Source organism: Elephantulus edwardii, unplaced genomic scaffold, assembly GCF_000299155.1.
Source record: "Elephantulus edwardii isolate Elephantulus edwardi_28Jun2011 unplaced genomic scaffold, EleEdw1.0 scaffold00086, whole genome shotgun sequence".
In the NCBI taxonomy this organism is placed as follows: Eukaryota; Metazoa; Chordata; class Mammalia; order Macroscelidea; family Macroscelididae; genus Elephantulus; species Elephantulus edwardii.
In genome coordinates, this window is record NW_006399836.1 from 3,232,635 (window position 1) to 3,252,959 (window position 20,325).

The 20,325-nt window shown below is 45.9% G+C and overlaps 1 protein-coding gene across 1 annotated transcript in view; it reads right to left on the reverse strand.

Moving 5' to 3' along the window:
* The window catches only part of ACO2 (aconitase 2, mitochondrial), a 65,339-nt gene that overhangs the window by 26,797 nt on the left and 18,217 nt on the right, over window positions 1–20,325 (reverse strand). The window contains exon 2 of the mRNA XM_006890082.1: window positions 1,476–1,612. Coding sequence (XP_006890144.1) covers window positions 1,476–1,612 — 137 coding nt within the window. The remainder of the gene's footprint in view (window positions 1–1,475; window positions 1,613–20,325) is intronic.

Sequence of the window (20,325 nt, forward strand, 5' to 3'; positions counted from 1 at the left end):
ACAACAACAACATGTGATTAGGTATTTTTGTCATGACAGGAGTCTAGAGCGAAGACTACATGGTGGAGTGGACCTGGGGGAGGGTTTATAAACCAATGAAAGAATTTTTCTTTTACTTTTCTAAGAGGGTAGTATACTAGGGGGGAAAGGTTAGGAGGAGAGAAAAGTGCAACAATGAATGAATGGAAATTCAAATTTTTACTGAAATTAATAATAAATAAATTAATAATAAATTTTAAAAAAAGGAAAAAAAATAATAAAAGCCGTTTTGGGAGCCTGAGACACACCTGACCAGAAAAGAATTGGTTTGGGACAGTGGCTGCTACAGATGGGGACTCTTCCCTGCTGTGGAGTCAGTGGGGGTCACATGCAGCCGTGTCTCACCACCTGCGCCCTTCTTAAAGTTCATTTATGTCATGAAAATGTTCTATAGTCGATAACAGTGATACTTGCACAATACTGTCAATACACTAAAATTCATTATGTGGGTGGAATTTATGGAAGATGATTTTTAGCTTTATAAATGTGTGTGTGTGTACCATCAAATCAGATCTGACTGGTACAGGAGATCGTGCCCCCTTCTCCAGCAGAGCATGTGGTAGATTCGAACAGTGCACTTCTGGGATTGCAGTGTATAAAATTATTTTTTAAAAATAAAAACTAAAAACAAAAACAAAAACAAACAACCAAAAACATGAAGTGGGAATCCCAAAAAGGAGAAAGCAAGGGGAAACATAAGGGAAAAGGGACAGTGCGCGGTCCCGTCCCTCCCTCGCCTTGGGCAAGGCGCTTCTCCACCTTGGTATGGCCTCACTGTCAACAGGTATGCCTGTCTTTCTGCACAGCCCTGTGTGCACTTGTTCACGTTCCCGAAGCAGGGCTGGTATGTACTGGCAGGCCATGGTGCTCTCCTCTCCTGTGAACCCTTGTTCCCTCTTCTAATGCCAGCATCTGGCCCGGGACGTGTTCAGTGAGTGCTTGTTGGCTGAATGAGCGAACAGCAAGGTACGGAGGAAGGGAAAAAAGTGGGGTCCAGAAAAATGACACACTCCAGTCCTAACTTCAGCTTTCTTCCAGGCCTCAGGCTGGGCTTTCTCCTGAGCCAATGCACAGAGAAGGAAACACAAAAGCTTCTCCAATTCCTGGGCCTGATGGTTCCCAAAGGCTAGTACAGGGTCAGCAGCCTGTCCTAGAAGGGTGTATGGGAAGTTCAGGCCAGAGTCCCAGAGACCTTCACTGTAATCCACATCCCCAGATATTTTGATGATATGACTTCCCGGGCTGGAAGCTCCATTCCCAATCCAGAATGCCTTTTCTTAGCAGGAACCTTCGCACCCAGTATCCTAAATGCATTGATCCTGTTACCAACATCGATACCCCTCCTCACTGCTTCCTACACTACCCACCTCTAAGAGGGGCAGCCAACAGTGAAAACAGCCCTCAGCACTCACCAACCACCACCCCTGCAGCCTTACCGTTTCCGAACAATATTAATGTTCTTCTCCAGCAGGTCATAGCGGATGTACTCGTTGGGCTCAAAGTGGCTCATGGCCACCTTGGCCCGTTGGCACAGGACTGAGGCCACATGGTACTGCCGTACACCCAGGGCTTTCTGCAAGAAGAAAGGTAACAGCAGCTATCAACAGAGTACTCAAGGTGTCTACTCCTGAGAACAAGCAGATCAGTGTGGTGAAAAATCAAGGAGTTAGAATCAAGAGTTGTGCAGGGACTGTGACCTCGCTTCCTCACCTCACAGGGACGGTAGCAGTCACTGCAAAGTGCAAAGGACGTACAGTCAGAATTGCTGGGATCAAAGGCAAGTTCAACTTCATGACATGTACCAATCCAGCACCCCACCCCATCCCACCATTTACCTCAGAAGATACAGAAACGTGGGAATAACCAGTTCTAGTGATCAGTAAGGGAGCTCCAGGGGTGTAGTCTATATATTGTGCTGTTCACTCTAAAAGACTTTGCTTCTCTGGTGGTTCAAATCCATCATTCTCTCTGCAGGAAAGGAGGGCAGCCTTTGCCTGTGTATTTACAGTCTTGGAAATCCACTGGAGGGTCAGCTGCATGTTAAAGCCACCTCAACAGCAACAGGAAGACGAGGCAGAATGGTCACGCATGTTGTTCTGGTGGCACAGAGAATTAACACACTACACTGCTAATGAAAAGGTCAGCAGTTTGCATCTCCCAGCTGCTTGGAAGGAGGAAAACAGACAATTTTCTCTAATAAAGATTCAGTCTTTTTTTTTTCTTTTTTTAAAATTTTATTATTATTTTTTATGTGTGTACCGTCAAATCGGATCTGACTGGTACAGGAGGCGATTGTTCCTCCTTCTCCAGCAGAGCATCTGGTGGAATTGAATCGCGCACCTCTGGGATTGCAGTGCAGCTTCTTGCCACTAGGCCACCAGAGCTCAGCAAAGATTCAGTCTTGAAACAAGACAGAGGGCCACCTGAGTCTGAGTGAGTGTCACAGGGAGGGTCTGGGTTTGGGTTCACTGATCATGCGAATACCACCCGGAGGATGAAACGGGAACTAGGTGAAGGCTTTCATTCAGCTGCAAAGTATTACCTAAAAGTGGCTGCTTCAACCAGTTTTTCTGGGTCCAGACTTGGTTCACTAAACCAAAACCAGGACAGGCCTGAATGTGTAAAATGTGTGTACACTGAAACAGGAAAATTTAAGGGTCAATGTATCATTAGAAACTTGATCCTCCTTGCAGAAAATAAGGGCAGCAACAACAAAATCTTTTAAGCATCAGAGAGGGAAGTAACAGTGTCAGCCAGACTAAAAAATGGGAGCCACCTGCACGCTTTGAACATGTTACTCTCCACAGTACCCGGGCTAATCATGAGATCTGTTCCTAACTTTGTCTTAGGAATTATAGGTCAGTTGGAACAAGTACACATGGTTCTCATTTAGCTTTACGTTAGTGCAAGAAAAGGCCTTTAAGAGGCCTTTTCCAGGATTTAAAAGCTGTATGTGCAGCAAGTGAAAAGTGATTGTAATGAGTAATTCTTTCAAGCAGGGACTGACTGTATCATTTCACAGTTAAGGCAAATTTACACAAACATAAAACCCAGACTGGAAACAGCTCTGCCCTGATCAAAGACTGTGGTGCCCGATGTGGGGCGAAGGTGCCAGCGCCACCCCTATAAATGTGTGGAGCTCTCCGTGGTCCTGCCAACAACCCAGTGTCTTCAGGCTCTTTACGAGGACTCACTGTGCTGCTTCCAAGTCTCCCATTTCCCTGGGCTTTGACTATAATTTCCCCATCCTGGTTACCTTCATGAATCACCTAAATGATAAAATCTTCCATCTAGTCATAGTTTTACTTCACTGGCCAAGACAGAAACAGTTTCCAGCCCTGTTTAGCGAGCAAATAGAAGTTGTCTGTTGGTCTGACATTTATAACCCAATCTCCCACATCAGGCCTCTGAAACGGCTCACTCTGCCTCTCTGACTCTTACTCCAAGGTTTCACTGACTGCACAATTTTTCCATTTCTATGAACTGATGGGATATTAATTGATACATTTCAACAAACAGATGCTGCCCTGGATGTGCTCACCCTGTTATGCCAAGAAACCTGGAGGACAAATGACCAGAAAAGATCTGTATTTATTCCCATTCAAAAAAAAAGTACCCAACTGAATGTGGAAGTTATTGAACAATATCACTAATATCACACGCAAGCAAGATCATGCTGAAGATTATCCAAAAACTACAGTACATCAACAGAGGATTGCCAGAAGTCCAGGCTAGGTTTAGACGAGGCCATGGCACTAGAGACATCACAGTCAATGTTAGATGGATTCTGGCTGAAAGTAGAGAGTACCAAACTGGTCCCTGGTGAAGGACATCATGCTTGGAAGAGTGGAGGGACAGAGCAGAAGACGAAGACCCCAGATGAGATGGACTGACACAGGAACTGGGGCAATGGGGGTAGCTGTGTTGGAATTACTGAGACTGGCTTAGGACTGCGCAGGGTTCAGAGCTGCTGTATGTAGGGCTGCTCTGGGTCACAGGCAACTCTACAGCACATAACAACAATAAAACATGCTGCTGAGAGCTGGACAATGACTAAGGATGACGGAAAAAAACATTGCTGCCTTTGAACTGTGGTGTTGAAGAAGAACACTAACTATCACATGACTGCCAAAAGAACAAACAGACGTGTCTTGGAGAAGGTAAAGTACAGAGTGCTCCTCGGAGGCATGGACAGCAAAGCTTTGTCTTGCATACTTGGGGCATGTTGTTCGGAAAGGCAATTACTTGGAGTAGGACGTCATGCTTGCAAAGAAGAGGGGAGAGTGGAGAAGAGGAAGACCCTCAGTCAGGTGGACAGACACAGTGACTACAGCAATGGACTTGAGTGGGTCAGAGTGTGATGCTGGCACAAGACAGGACAGGGTTTAGATCTGTTATTCATAGGGCCACTACAAGTCTTCATAGTTAATCTTCAGAGTGAATCTTTGTAGTTGACTGTACAGCACCTAGAAGCAATAAGGTTTTAAGTCAATCCCGGAGGGTCTTTCCTCTGAGGCATCTTTGGGCAGGCACCTTCAGTTAGCAAGAGTTCATCAACCACCTGCATCGCCGAAGGACTCTGAAGCAGGACCTAAACGTGAGCTGTTGCTCCACCTACACGGTAAGCTCCTGGAGGGCTGGGATCAAGCCCGAGTCAATCTCTGTATCTGAACTACCTTGCACATACTAGCGATTCAGTACGTATGTGCTGACTAGGTGGAAGACTGGATGTAAAGAAACCTCACATGACCTATGGATGTTCCTCAGAGTGAACGTGTAGACTGACTGACTTCTAACAGACACAATGAGATGGAAAGAATGCTGTGCAGCTCCTGAGACCAGGCCACAAAGGCGGCCGCTTCTGCCTAGTGCACACTCTCAGTCTCACTGACTGGCAGGAGACGGAAGCAGCCTTTGGGAGAGGCCCACCTAGAGCAGCAGAGAGGCCTCATGCGCACAACCAGCACCACCTTGCCAGGTACTGGGGATTGAATCGTGTCCCCCAAAACTCTGCTTACATAATGGTGTAAAGCGGCATTCTGTGATGATTCTTTCTAAGGGGCTGTAAATGGACTAAGGGCAGGATGCAACGTCCACTATTCCACCAGAGCTCTGAACCACGTTAGGGGGCTGCCCGGGGTGTGGCCTGGAACACCTCTGATCTCAGTATCACTGAGAATCAGCAGCAGTGGAGGTCATCCTGAGGACCCAGGTCTCTGTGCTAAGAAGCTCCTCAACACCAGGGAAGGCCAAGCCTCCGGAGCTCTTCAGGGAATGCTGAGCCAGCCGATGCTGAAGGAATCAAAGGCCTTCCTCCAGAACCAGCAGAGGGAGCGGGCCTTCCCCGAAGGCCAGCACGCTGAACTCGGACTTCTAGCTTCCTAAACAGCATGTGACCAAATCTCTATTAAAGCCTTCTATTTGTGGTATCTCTTTTCAGCAGCACTAAATAACAACAACCCAGGGCACGGGAGCGTGCCACCTTGAACCCTAGCCCACAAGCTCAGGTACGTGCAGCCCTGGCCAACATTTTGCATGATATGGAGCCAGAATTACAAAGCAAACTGCTATCAAATTCCTGGCCTGGAGGTACTGAGGGGAGGAATGGCTGTTACTGCTTTAAGTTTCTGAGTTCTGGGGTGATCTGTTAGGTGTAAGAGATGGTTGTGATGATGGAGTCTGAATTAATGTTAAAAGTTTGAGTGATAACCTCCACAGTGTGACCAGGGAAACAGAAATTAATTCAGATGACAGAGGGATGGGACAGGTGTTCCCCTTTGAGGTGTCCTCCCTGCCAAGGTGGCCAGACACTCAGGTTAAGGATGAGGCAAAGCTCAAGTCACTGCCCAGGTGTCTTCCTTAATGTCACTGGATAGTTAAACAGAAAACCCAAAACCCTAAGTCACAGGGCAGCGGAAACAAGCACAGCCAGTCGCTGGCCCTCTCGCCCCCCCCCCCCCCCAGGAGTAAGCTGCCCCCTCGCACACACGCTGGCCTCCAGCCCCAAATCCACACGTGGAAATATTTTCAACAGAACCCCATGAGTAGGTCCTGGTAACATTTTGTCCGGATTCTGCTAGATTCAAGGCCTAATTTGTTACCTCGCAGCCTATCCTTTCCCAAGTGAAAGCAGCACACCTTAATCGTTTAAAGACCTGTCACCAGATCACCTAACACAGCTTTCCCATTTACGTACTGTGACCCTGGGTGAGTCATGAACCCTCCAAAGTCTTTGTTGCTAAATAAATGAAGTGGAGATAAATTTCACTGAGTTAATAGCAAAAGAAACACTCTACCTAAAGTGTGCTGTAACTCGAGGAGATGGAGACAGAGTAAGAAAGCGTGGCCCCTTCTCTGGGCACTGCCTGCAGCAACAGGCTTGTTTTCCTTCTTGCAAAAAAGCTTCAAAGGCCCTGTGAGCTCACGGCTGTTTTCCAGAGCCTTGCCTCCTCGGATGAGTTCTGGCGGTCCCCCAGGGTTCCTGCTCCTCCTCCTTCACCTCTGACTAGGTCATTCTGAAAATCTAAGCTGATTTCTCCAGCTGCCTCTATCTTGTTGCTCTCCTTTAGATTATATGGCATTTGCACAAACCCTAGATAATCACAAAGCCTTCGAAATTTACAGAATCCCAGTGAGTGTATCTCACCCATCTGATCTCTATTTTAGAGGCTGCCTTTCTCAAGGACACAGAACAATACGGATTCCAAGACAACCTATCACGGGGCATTCACACATGCTGTTTCTTCTGCTTGGAATGCTCTCTGCCTACTTTCCCTCTCAGAATGCCCTTTGTCTTCATAAGGTCCACTGACCCTTCAGCTCTAAATAAATGCCATTTTCACGGGGAATCCTTCTCTGACCTCCCAGCTCAGTCACATATGCTCATTTTCCTCTTCATGACATTCATTCACATGATAAGGTCTGGCTTCACTGGTTCAATGCCTCTGCTGGGAGGCGCTGGGTCTGTTTTTCATGACTAAACTCACCATTCTGGGGTATCAGATCTGATACACAAGAACATAGAAAAATAAAAAAAACCTCAGACTCTCAGCTGACCCTCCCTTGGGTTCCAAGGCTGGAGATCGTATGAGAGGAGACTGCTCTTCTTTCTCCCCTAATACTGACAGCGGACTAGAACCCTCAGAGATGAAACCTTTGATTTTAGAGCCTGCACCACGGGAACTCCAGGATACACAGGCGGTGCCACACGCTGGTAAAAGGAATGAATGTTTGCTCCAGCTTTACCAGCCAGCCTTCCTTACTCTGCAAAGTTAAACGCAGAGGAGTTTACAAGTCCACCTTGTAAAACTGAGCAGTCAAGGAGGCAGATTAATCATTTACCAACATCAGATACATTTGGCTCCAGGGTGAACAGGTGTAACATTTGTGAAAGACAATCAGGCAAGTTTGTCTCTATCAAATGTAACTGTTTGTATCTCTTGATTTAATGTCCCTTTCCCAGGAAGCTATCTTATAAAAACACTTACTGAATACTTAGAGAGACCTACAAAAACATGCTCTGCAACTAGTCATAAATAGGGCAATGGACTGAACACTGGTTCATCCACCACAGAACGCCATCTGACAGCTGTTCAAAAAGAGGAAGACAGCTCTATCTTTGTTGGCAGGAAAAACCATCATGATATACGCAGAGGGGGCCAGCAAAGCAGTACCAGGGCACAGCTCACTCCTGGAACATGACTGTGACTAACACATGTAACTGTGCTAAACCAGGAACTCTCTCCAGACTAGAATTCTCAGCCCTTTTACTATCTGTAAAGAGCTCTGGTGGAAGAGGAAGTGGTGTGCTACAGACTAAAAGACTGGTAATTCAAACAAAAACTACTCCCCAGGAGAAAGATGTAAAAGTCTGTTCCCATAAACACTTGTAGCCTTGGAAACCTAATGCAGCTATGATGTCTCATGTTGTTGCTGTGAACCCACCCATAGCTGACCCTCCACAGGGTTTTCAGCGGCAGTAAGCAGGAGTGGCATCCACTTCCTAAACAACATGCTTCTGGAAACTCTATGAACTTCGATAAATGTCACTAGTTATAAAGCTTCAGGCCTTTTGTTCATAGGGTCGCTATGGATTCAAACTGCATGTTTTGTTGGGTTTTTTTAGTAGGAAAAAACCACACACGGACTTTATTAACCCAGTATGGGGCAGGTTTTGCAGGGGCGGCAGGAGGAGGCTGTGGGGCAGGGCTGTAGAGGCGGGGGTGGCCCTATTTGCCGGTGATGAGGGGGTTCATTAGGACCACGATGACTGAGTCCACACACAGTAACATCTTAGAAATGTAGGGGTCCTTGCTGACCTGCTTGGACTTCATCTTGCCCTTGCCTCTCTCGGAGACACATCTCCTTCACATTCTCCAGCACCACGTTGCAATGCCTGTCGAAGGCCTTCTCGCGGCCCAGGAGCTTCTTGTTGTTGCCACAGCTGATGAGCTCTTGCGTGGTGTTCTTGACTGACTGCGTGAGCACGGAGAGCGGGCCCGTTAAACTGCTCCTCCTCTCGCTCCTGCAGCTCCTGCGGGGTCATCTCACTCTGGGCCTTGTTGAGGAGGCTCATGGTGCCCGCTGCGGTCTCAGATCACTCCCTCAAACTGCATGCTTTTAGGATGGCAAGGGAACTCCCTATCACTAATCCACCGGAGCACCCTGTACTGTCCTATAAGGTCAGCGTAAACTTGACAGAGTGAGTTTGGGTTTTAACTTTTTATAAGTATTTCTGTAACTTTTAAATGTTACATGATGTTGCTGTTTGGTGGCAGTCAAGTGACAGAGATGTCAGGAAGTCAGTTCATCTCCTGGAGGGTTGACTTTTGTTGATTCTCTACCTTTCTCTACACGATGTTGTTTTCCAAGCACTGGCTCTCCTGACAACAAGCCTGAAGTCTGTAAAATGAAGATTCCCCATCCTCGCCTCTAGGGAGCACCCTGGTTGCACTTCCTCCAAGATAGACTCGTCTGTTCTTTCGGCAGTCCATGTGATAGTCAATACTTCCTAATAATACCACAATTAAGAGGTATCAATTCTTCTTTGGTCTTCCTTATTTACTGTCTAACTTTAACATGTACACCAACCAACTGAAAATATTATGGCTTGAGTAAGACACACCTTAGTCTTTCAACAGACATCATTGCTCTTTAGGATTGTGGAGAGATCTCTGACAGCAGATTTGCCAAATGCAACATGTCTTTTTATTTTATTTCATACTGTTTAATATATAAAGTTCATATATTTTATTTTCACACCAGACCTTTCCCCTTTCCTTTACCAATCCCTCCTTCCACCCATCAAATTGTTCGAGTCTTTTGATTTCTTAACTGCTGTTTCTATGGGTGTTGTGTTGTTGTTGTTATTGTTATGCGCCATCAAGTCGCTTGTGACTCATTGGGACCCTATGTATAATACCCTGCTCTATCTTGTCCCAATTACCCCAGTCACTGACTCAATCCACCTCACAGAGGGCCTTCCCCTCCTGCACTGTCCCTCCACCCTCCCAAGCATGATGCCCCTCTCCAAAGACCGGTCCCTCCTTACAACATGTCCAAAGTATGTCAGATGAAGCCTCAGAATTCTTGCTTCCAAGGAGCAGCCCAGTTTGACCCTTTCCAGGACGAACCTGTTTGTTTTCCTAGCAGTCCATGGTACCCTCAATACTCTTCTCCAGCATCACAGCTCAAAGGCATCAATTTTCCTTCTATCCTCCTTAGTCATTGTCCAACTCTCTGACGCATAACAAGTGATAGCAAAGACCATGGCCTGTATCAGACGCACCTTAGTCTCCAAAGAGATACCATTGCTCTTCAGTACTTTGGAGAGGTCCCTAACAGCAGACTTTCCCATGGCAATACGTCTTCTAATTTCCTGGCTACTGGTGCTGACTGTGTTGACTGTGGAGCCAAGCAAACTGAAGCTGTGAACAATTTCAATCTCTTCACCATCCATCCTGATGCTGCCGATTGGTTCAGGGGTGAGAATCTTTGTCTTCTTGACATTGAGTCTCAATCCATACCAAAGGCTGCAGTCCTTGACCCTCTTCAGCAAGCGCTTCAGGTCCTCCTCAGTTTCAGCAAGCAGGGTTGTGTCATCTGCATAACGCAGATTGTTGACAGATCTTCCACCAATCCTGACGCCACACTTCTCCTCATAGAACCCAGCCTTCCGGATAATCTGTTCTGCATACAGGTTGAAAAGGTATATAGGGAAGTAAAATTCTTGACATCTTCAGTGTTTTCCCTACTTATCATGATGTTACCTATTAGTTGGGTGATGGGAATTTTTTTTTCTTGATGTTTAGATGCAATTCACATTGAAAGTTATAGTCTATGCTCTTCTGCAGCAAGTTCTTCAAATCCTCTTAGCTACCTGCAAGTAAGGCTGAATCATCTGAAGCACCTGAAAGCAGCTTATCTGTTAAAGTCTTTAAGCCACAACATCATCTTCATACAAATTTGGAGAATTAGAGGAAATAATTGTCCATCTCAGGCACAGTCTGCCAGTGCTTTTGGTGCCCTTTCTGACCAGGCCTAGCTTGGTACACACTGTACTACAGGCCGTTTCGTTTCCAGCAGGTGTACGACCTGTGCTCGGCGTGGTACGCACTGTACTACAGGCTGGTTTTGGTGTTGGTTTTAGAGCAGCTGCTGAGTTGGTTCTGACTTGGTGCCTGTGTATGCTGGGACGATGGCTGTATTTCTGTTATCAGAGTCCAGACTGAGTAATCCTTCATCTGAAAAGAGTCCCACACTGAGAGAGTGACGAGCCGGGTGTGGCTGTCCCCTGAGTCAGTTCCCCATGAGTAATGGTCCCATGACAGGAGGGGAGGCTAAAGAACAGGGAGCACTCAGGAGTGGGAGCCCAGAGATCTGCCCTTTGGCGTGACCTTGCACACACAATCCAGTCTTTCTGAGCCTCATTTTCCTTTTCTATAAAGTTGGAGACCTGAGCTATGCTGGCTGAATCAAAATTACTTGAGAGCTTCATAAAATTTCAGATTCTAGTCCTCACCTCCCCAAACCTCATCCTCAGGATCCTTGCAGTGGGGCCCTAAGAATGGTTAAAATACACCTGGGTTGTGCTGATACTTTGCCACAGCTGAGAACCAGGGGACTAGATGTTCTCCAAAGCTCTTTCCAGCTCAGTCTATAAATATTCCTCCCTAGCAAGCAAGCTTAGATAAGCCCATATATTCTCCAAAGGCCTCAAGGAAAGCAACATCTGAACAGATCTGTCCCAGGAGGAAGATCCCCAGAGCACAGTCCCTTCCAGAGCAGTTACAGCTGCATGAGGCGCACAGGTGAGGCGCGCAGGCCACACCTAGGAAGACACGCATGCGTATGGGTATGTAAGCCAGTGCACATCACAGAAAGCATCCTCTGCACTCATCTCACTTATTCGTTCTTCATTTACAAGAGAGCGGGATGCCTGCCTAGTCAACCTCAGTGGAGCCTGGTGGAGTTGTGATTAAGCATGTGGCTCTTACTGGTTCGAATTTACACTGGTCTACAGGATGATAATGTGACCATCTGCTTCTGAAAACCCTCCAGGGCAGTTCTACTCACTAGGAGTCAGAATTGACTCGAAGGTATGGATTTAGTTCTAGTAGGGTCCCCCCCCACATTAATGAACATTTTCTTCACCTTCTCCACTCAATATAGGGCACCTCTTGTTCCAGATTGTTGTCATACATATAATCCGTAATCATACATTCCTTTCAGACCTTCCGTTCTTCCCCTCATCTGTCCTAATGCCATGTTCACTATCCATCCACTCTTTTCCCATTCTCTCCCATGCTTGTCTTATTTTGTAATAATGGTGTTATGCAGTATTTGTCCTTTTGTTCACTGAGATACTAATGTCCTCCAGGCTCTCCCATGTTGTGTAATGTTTTACGAGTTCATTTATTTTTCAGCGCTGTGTAATATTCCATTGTGTGAATGTACCATAGTTTTTCTATCCATTCACTTGTTGATGGGAACTTGGGTTGCTTCTCTCTCTTTACTACTGTGAATTATGCAGCAGTAAATACAGATGTTCATACATTTGTTTGAGCAGTGGTTCTGGTTCCTTTAGGTTATATTTCCAATAGTAAAATTGCTGGGTCAAGTGGTATTTCTATTTCCAACTGTCTCAGAAAGCACCAGACAGCCTTCCATAGTGGCTGTACCATTTTACATTCCCACCAGCAGTGAATAAGTGCTTCAATCTCTCCACAACCTTGCCAGCATTTGTTGTTTGCTGCCCTGGTGAACTTCGCTATTGTTGCTGGTGGGTCAACTTCAGTTACTAATTCATTTAATCATGATAATCTTCCTGGATGACAACACTTTAAGGACAAGACTTCCAAATGTCTTCAAGTTAAGTCTCATGAGCAAAACAGCTTCTCTGGACACCAACCACAGTGATGTGACAGACAGGCTGCTATTGGGAAGCAAATGGCAGATTCGGGGCGGGGTGAGGACAGGGAGGTGGGGAGTCACTGTCTCTGCACACCTGTCTCCTGTTTGCTGCAGGACACCTGAGAAGAGCCTGCTTGTGCCACCTCAATGACCTCTGACACAACAACTCATCACTGAGCATGGCTACTGTCACTCCATCTTTTTGAGAGTTTTCACTGACCCTACACGGTACGAAACTTGATGCTCTTTTCTAGCAAGTGGCCTTTCCTGATGATGTGTCCATAAAAAGTGAGATGAAATCTCAACATCCTTGCTTCCAAGGAGCATTCTGGTTGTACTTCTGAGACAGACTGGTCTGTCCTTCTGGAAGTCCTTGCTCTATTCCATAGTTCTTGTCAATATCACAATTCAAAGCGACCAATTTTTTTCTTCTGCCTTCCTTATTCATTGTCTAAGAAAGCCTACTGTACTGTGTACTTGACTTTGAACACTGCCATGTGTTAGCCTACCCTCAAGATCACAATCTGGATAAAAGAATCAAATATACATAGAAAAAATATAGTAATTGTTATTGTCCAAGCTGGGTACAAGTGGTCAAATCTAGATGGGGGAAGGGAGACAGAGGTCAAGACTTTCTCAGAGGTCAAACAAGACACTATTTTGAGTACTTTTTGTGTGTGTGTGTGTGTGTGTGTTTTTTGCCAAATTAACAAAGTTTATTTCGAGTTCGAACCTGGGCTCCCGCGTGCTGACAACAGCAGCATCCACCCGAGAGCCGTACTTTAGTTTTTTTAAAAAAATGATTACAGAGACAAAAAAAAACGGCCAAGCAAGCTACTCAAGACCATTCGGCACTTGTAGAGTCACCAGGCTCTGTGCTCAGCATTCCGGCCACCACACAAAAGGCTCTCAGACTTCCACCCACCACCTGGCACCTGTCAAGCAAGTCTCTTTCAAGATGGCAGTATGTGACTGATTCAAGCCATCATCTTTTCAATGACTTGCTATGCATCTAAAAGTTGGACAGTAAGTACGGATGACAGAAGAAAGTTCGGTGCCTTTGAGCTGTGGTGTTAGAGAAGAGCACTACATATCCCAGGGACTGCCAAAAGAACAAAGAAGTATGTCTTAGAGAAAGTACAGCTACAGTGCTCCTTAGAAGCAAGGACGGTGAAGCTTCACCTCCCATACTCTGGCCTGCTGTTAGGAGGGCCAGTAAAGAAAGACGGAGGGTCAGTGAAAGAGAGGAAGACCTTCAACGAGATGGATTAACACCGTGACTGCAGCAGTGGACGAGAGGCTATCACAGATCATAAGGATGCATGAAATGAAAAGGAAACAAAAAGTGGAAAGTTAACAGGGCAATAAGCAAACAGACTTGATCCACAGCTGACCCTCCAGTGGATTTTCAGAGCCTGGAAATCGCATAGGGAGGAGAATGGCCTGTCTGTCTCCCTGTACTGTCTTGCTGGAATGACCCATAATTGACCCTCCAATGGGTTTTCACAGGTAAAGAAACAATCTTAGTAAGGTCACTGGTTAGGGGATTCTTGACCCTCTATAAAAAATAGACTAGCAATCACTTACTCCTTCAAACAGAAGTAACAAAAATGAAATAAAGATTTTTCTCCTTCTCTCCCAGGACTGCTGTGAGGCCCGAGTGAGGAAACATCTGGGCCCACCATGTCTTCCTATGCTGCGGTAGAGTCTGCAAATGGTTGGCATTATTCATCCAACAGTTGTTTTGAGGAGGGCCTCTCATTGCAGGCCAGGTCCAGTGCCAACACCGCCATCACCACAGCTGCTGCCAACAGGGCAGAAGAAAGCAGTGCTCGCTCGGCTCTGGGCTAAGGCAGTGTGGGCACAGCAGGCTCAGGGGTCACCCTAGACTCTGGGGTCCTCTTCTATCCCTTAGGAAATATATACTTACAAGATTTTGGCCTGCCTGTAAAGGGAGTGCTTGCTTCTCCAGCAATAAAAAGTATGAGGGGTAAAACCCTTTCCGTCAAGAGCATGCTAATTATGGAAGCTACAAAGGTCCCTTGGTCACGAGGGAACGAGGATGTCAAAGTCCAGAGTATTCTCTTGACACTAAGTCACAGAGATAATCGTAACACTATCTAATTAGTGGGCATAGGGGGTTCTACAATAACAGGAACATTAGAGCCAGGCCCACTGTCTAGTGTCCATTCTGACTCACAGCAGCCACAAAGGAGAAAGGAAAGCAGCCCGATACAGTCTCCAAAGCTCCAGAGCTTTATGAAGGCAAATGGCTCTGTCCTTCTCCCACAACCTTCAAACAAGGGCTTGTATATCTGGACTGGGAATGAATACACACACACACACACACACACACACACACACACACACACCATTTTACTCTGTGATCCAGCCCAAAGGTATCCTGGATGCTGTGTGAATAAAACGAAAAGTTTTTCTCAACAATGGTTACCACATTCAATATCCTGGTTTTCTGTATTAATTTTTCTGTCATAAAATACACATTACATAATTTTTGCCACTGCAATTATTTTGAAGTGCACAATTCAGTGACACTGAAGACATTCACAATGCCGTGTACCTTTGATTGCCAAAAGCTAGTTCCAGAATCTCCTTGTCACCCCAATAAACATGGAAAGGAGGGAGAGGATGCAGGTTTTTTGTTTTGTTTTTGAGGATGCAGGGGTTTTTTGTTTCTTTTGGGGTGGGTTTTTTTTTTTATTTTATTATTTTGTGTGTGAGTGCACCGTCAAATCAGATCTGACTGGTACAGGAGGAGATTGTCCCTCCTTCCCCGGCAGAGCATCTGGTGGATTCAAACCGTGAGCCTCTGGGATTGTAGTTGCGGCTCCTTGCCACTAGGCCACCAGAGCTCCCCTAAGGATGCAGTTTTTAAAGAGCAGAGTTGAGAAAGGCTTCCAGGAGGGGCTGATGCTGAGCAAAGGGGCTGATAAAAGATGCCAGGCAGCCAGCAGGCACCTGAAAGAGGAGGAGTCCTGGCAGGTGAGAAGATGCAAGGATCCTAAGTGAGGTGGTGTGTGTGTGGTGTTCAAGCAATTGGTGGGAAGCTGGTGTAGCTGGAGCAGAAAGCCCAGAAAGAAAAGAGACCAAGAGGCAGCAGAGAACCAAAGCCCAGACTTGTACCTACAGAGGGGTTCTGACTTTCCCCCGACGAGGAGAGGTGGGGGGGGAGACTCCAGCCAGCATTACACAATCTGACCCTTTTATAGGGAGCACTCCAACGGAGGCAGGAGGACTGGGAGGAGGCCAACACAAAAGTGTAATGAGAGACCAGGGTAAGCAGGGTCAGAGCCATCATGGCAGGGGTGGGGGGAAGAGGGGTGGTGTATTTTGAAGGTAATAACAGGCCTTGCAGACAAATTGGCAGAGAAGGAAAGTCAAGAATAACAGTGAGGTTTTTGGCCCAAGTAACGGGAAGAATGGAATTGCTATAAATGAAAAAAAGGAAATTGCTGTAAGCTGAAAATTGCAAGATGAGACTTGCAGGTGAGGGCAGGAGTCTGGACACAAATACCTGCCTCCCCAACAACCAGTAGAGATGTCAGTTAGACCCCGGCCGTCTGCTGTTGTTGGGAACTATTAAGCAGATTCCTCTGAGACCCTATGTGACAGGAGAACAGCCCCACAGTGCTTCCAAAGCTCTAACTGTGGGGGGACAGAGGGCCAGGTCTTGGTCCAGTGTAACTGCTGGTGTTAAGGTTAACAGCCCAACACTTCACTGCTGTACCACCAGGATTCTTTCTCTGGCTTTAGCCTCGAAAGCTCTGCTAATTAAATGGTTCATCCAAAATCAGAGACCATCAGAAGACAAGGTGACCCTAGATCATCAAACCTTTTTATTTATTTGACAGATGAGGAAATGAAATCCAAGGTCACATACCCAGTTAACAGCCACCAGGACCAGAATTCAAGCTACCCAATCCTCAAGTCAGCGCTCTTGCCAGACACAACAGTTCCAACTCGAGGTCACTGATTCATTCAGCAGGTATGCAATCAACACTGTGTTGTGGCTTTCGAATTAAAGAGCAAACAAGGCAGCAGGTCCTTGTCCTGCCCCTGCAAGTTCACAGCGTGTTGGAGAAGACAGAGTGCCACCATGGACGCCAGCACTCTAAGGACTGGGCAGGAAGCCCAAAAGGGCTAGTTAAACGGGAGTAACAGCCTAAAGCAGAAGCTAACCCAGACCGGGGGAAGGACTTCCCCAATACTTGAAGCCTCACTAGGAGACAGGCTAATAAAATGGGTTTTGTGGGAAGGGGCCAAGGAACCTGGCAGGCAGAGACCAGCACACGCAGCAGCTCTGTGGCAGCAAAGTACCTGTGGCTGGAGGATGAAAGAGAGTGAGGCTGGAGTAAGGTACAGAGAAGACGGCAGGAAGGGAGGCAGAGCGGTGAGAAGGACACGGGCCACCGGACTCTAGCTACTCCAGCTTCTCTAAGCCCGAGCAAAACACTCCATGCTGCCCTGCAGCACCAAGCACGAGAGGCCTGCAATGAGTCACCTCCCACTACATTCCGGCTCCCTGGGAGGCCACCATGAGACCCTTCTCATCCCCTCCTGGAGCTGCCCAGACCCCACCTGGGCTTCCTGCTCCCCGAAAGCAGGACAGAGCCGCAGGATGCAGGTGGCCCCTCAGCCAGCACTGCAGTCACCGGCTCCTTGTGATGTAAGGTCATCGTTTTAGGTGTGGGACACAAACCCAGGCTGTGGGCACCTTTGCCTTCTAGCTGTGTATGGAAGCAATGAACTATTGATATTAAAGAAGCTCGTTGTGTCTTTACAATTCCCATCAGGCCTTGACCTTGTCATACAGTGTATGAGAACTTGACAACAGGGCACAATTCAATTTTTAACTTGATCCTAAAGCTGCATTATGACACTTGAAGATTTTTAAGGACATGTGAGAATCGACTGTGTACTTATACCCCTATGGCTGCTATGCAGCCAATGAGTTAAGAGACAGAAGAACACATTGGTGGCAGTTTAGCATGTAACCTAGTTTCTAGCTCATATGTTTATTTTAAATGTTAGGAAGGAGGGGCCAATCCTTGGAGACCATCATGCTTAGAAGCATGGAGGGATAACAGAGGAGAAGACGAGCCTGGATGAGAGGGACTGACACAGTGACTGAGGCAATGGGGGTAGGTGTGTTGGAGTCCGAGAGACCGACTCAGGGCAGGCTTCAGAGCTGTTGTACACAGGGTTGCTACGAGTCACAGGGGACGTGAGGGCACGTACCACCACCACCACCACCAATACGCCTTAGACTTGTCAGGACAGAGCATCTAAATGCAGCCCAGTGTGATAACTGCAAAGAAAGCAGCAACAGGGGGAGGAACCACCTCTGCCTGGGACATCTGGTCAAGGCTCCGAAGTGGGAGTGCCCAAGGCGGTCAGTGACGGTAAGCACCTCCTGCAGAAAACCATGAACAGTGAGAGTTTGCAATGCAGCCAAAGCAGACAGGTAGTGTGTAAGATAGAAGATCACCGCATCATGTATGCAGGGGTCAAATCTCTCCCGACACCAGGATGCAAAGACAATGAGGTGATGGCAGAAGGTGGAAGCAAAGCAGGGTCCAGGAGAATGTGGCTCAACATCTTTAAAGTCTACCTACAACTTGTGGTTTATAAGGCACCCACCCAGAGTGGAAAGTCTACCATTCATGAGCTGTGTGCCTCCAAACAGGCTTCGTCTTGGAAGCATTTCTTCATTTGGAAAAAGAGAGTAAAAGTTTAAGGTGAGATATGAAACCACATTATTTGGAGAAATACAGTGAGGTATGAAATAACATATGGGCTCCTTCAGGATAGTAACCATGCTATAAAACATCACAAATACTTTAAAAATAAGTAACAATCAGCAACAACGAACGACTGGAAATCCAGTCTCTGTAAAGTTTCATTACAATTAGTAATTAAAAAAAAACCCAAACATTAAAAAAAAAATTTAAAAAGTAACAATCATTAGGATTTTAACCTTCATTATACAAAGAAGATATTCCACATAGAAAATTAAAAAAATGGATGAAGAGTACACACTCCCTGCAGCCCACCTAGGGACACCCACCACCACCTCCTCCCCAACAGATGCTCCGTCTGTCAGAAGCCCCAGCAGGTGACTCCAAAAGAGGCATCAAAGAGGGATCCCATGCTGTATCTAGCCCGCCCCACAAAGCCTGGCCCCACGGCCCCTCCGGACCCACACCAACCAGGAATCAACAGGACTGAAGATTCTGTGTAAAGACAATAATAGTAGGAAGAATTATTATTATTAATATTTGGTACCATCTACCAAATGTCAGGTATAAGCATAGATGAACAGCCCCACTGTAATAATGAGTCTGTCTTAACTAACAAGGCTGAGAGGCTGTTGACTCTCTCGAGAACTCAGACAGTGAGTAAGAACAACAGTGTTCAAATCCAGCCAGGCACCAGCACCCACTCAACCCATCACGCACCTCCAGGCAATTCTAAATACTGATCTGGGCGGGAACAAAATTTTAAAAATGAAATGAAATATAAATGGAATAGACGTAAACAGTTTTCATAACGATTGTGTTCAGTGTAAAATTAGGGAGAACCAGAAAAGTGATTTAAAAATAATTTTTCTAAGCACTATGTTAGAAATCTACTTCAAGTTGTTAAGTAAAAGAATGAAAGATTTATTTTAAAAAAACATAACAGTCTCTTCCATAGTTACCAAAATAACTGACAAAAAAATCTTAAAGATTCGCAAGATAAAATGTTGGCAGAAGTTTGGGGGAAGAGATAACCTCAAATTTTTGATAGGTGGGAATATCACAATATGTAAAACATATTATTTTAAAGATCCACAAACATATGTATTTCTTTATGTAAATGTATGTCGGTGAAATCCACCACTGTGTGTCTCTTCTGATTCATAATAACCTTATGGGGCCACACAGGCTTCTAAGGCTGTTCATCTATGTAGAATTTACAGTATAGAGGGGTTGGTGGAGTGGAACTTCTAATCTTACAACAAGCAGCCAAATGTTTAATCATGGGGGCTCCTTACATTTAGATACACATCTAAAAGTACTTGACCCAATTGATACCTAGTTACTCTGAGGGAAAGAGGTAACCTCAATTAGTAAATAATGGAAAAGAGGAACTTTAATCAGTTATATTCACATATTGCTAACAATGCTACCATTGCTGCTTCTGTGGTTACAAATATGGGCATAACTATAAAAGCCATTTAAATTGTAAAATTTTTAACATACAGAAGGGAAGCACACCAAAATAATCCCAATAGTTGTCTCTAGAGAAGAACTCATGTGAGTTGTCTCTAGAGAAGAACTCATGTGCCACCAAGAAAGAGGAACTGGGAACAAGATGCATCCTTTAGACCCGGGGCCTCTGTGCTAAAAGCTTCCTAGGCCCAGAAGAGGGATGCCAAGTCACAATGTCTAAGAACAACAGGCACCCTGATGCTGAGAAAAGACAAGAACCTTCTCCCAGAGCTGATATGAAGAGCTATCCCGTAGAGCTGGCACCCTAAAATTGGACTTCTAGCCTCTTAACTGTCAGAGAATAAATTACTGCTTGTTAAAGCATCTCTCCCCAAAAATATAAGTGGAATAGAGCATCCAGGAGGCTGGACTTTACGAGGAGGAATGTGGCATTAGGATTGGAGGAAGACTCATCAACAACCTGCATTATGCAGATAAAACAACCCTGTTTGTTGAAACTGAGGAGGGACCTACAGTGTTTGCTATAGAAAGTCAAAGACAGTAGCCTTCAACATCAAGAAAACAAAGATTGTTAGCACTGGGCCACTGGCAGCATCATGACAGACAGAGAAAAGATTGAGGTAGTTAACAATTTCAGCTT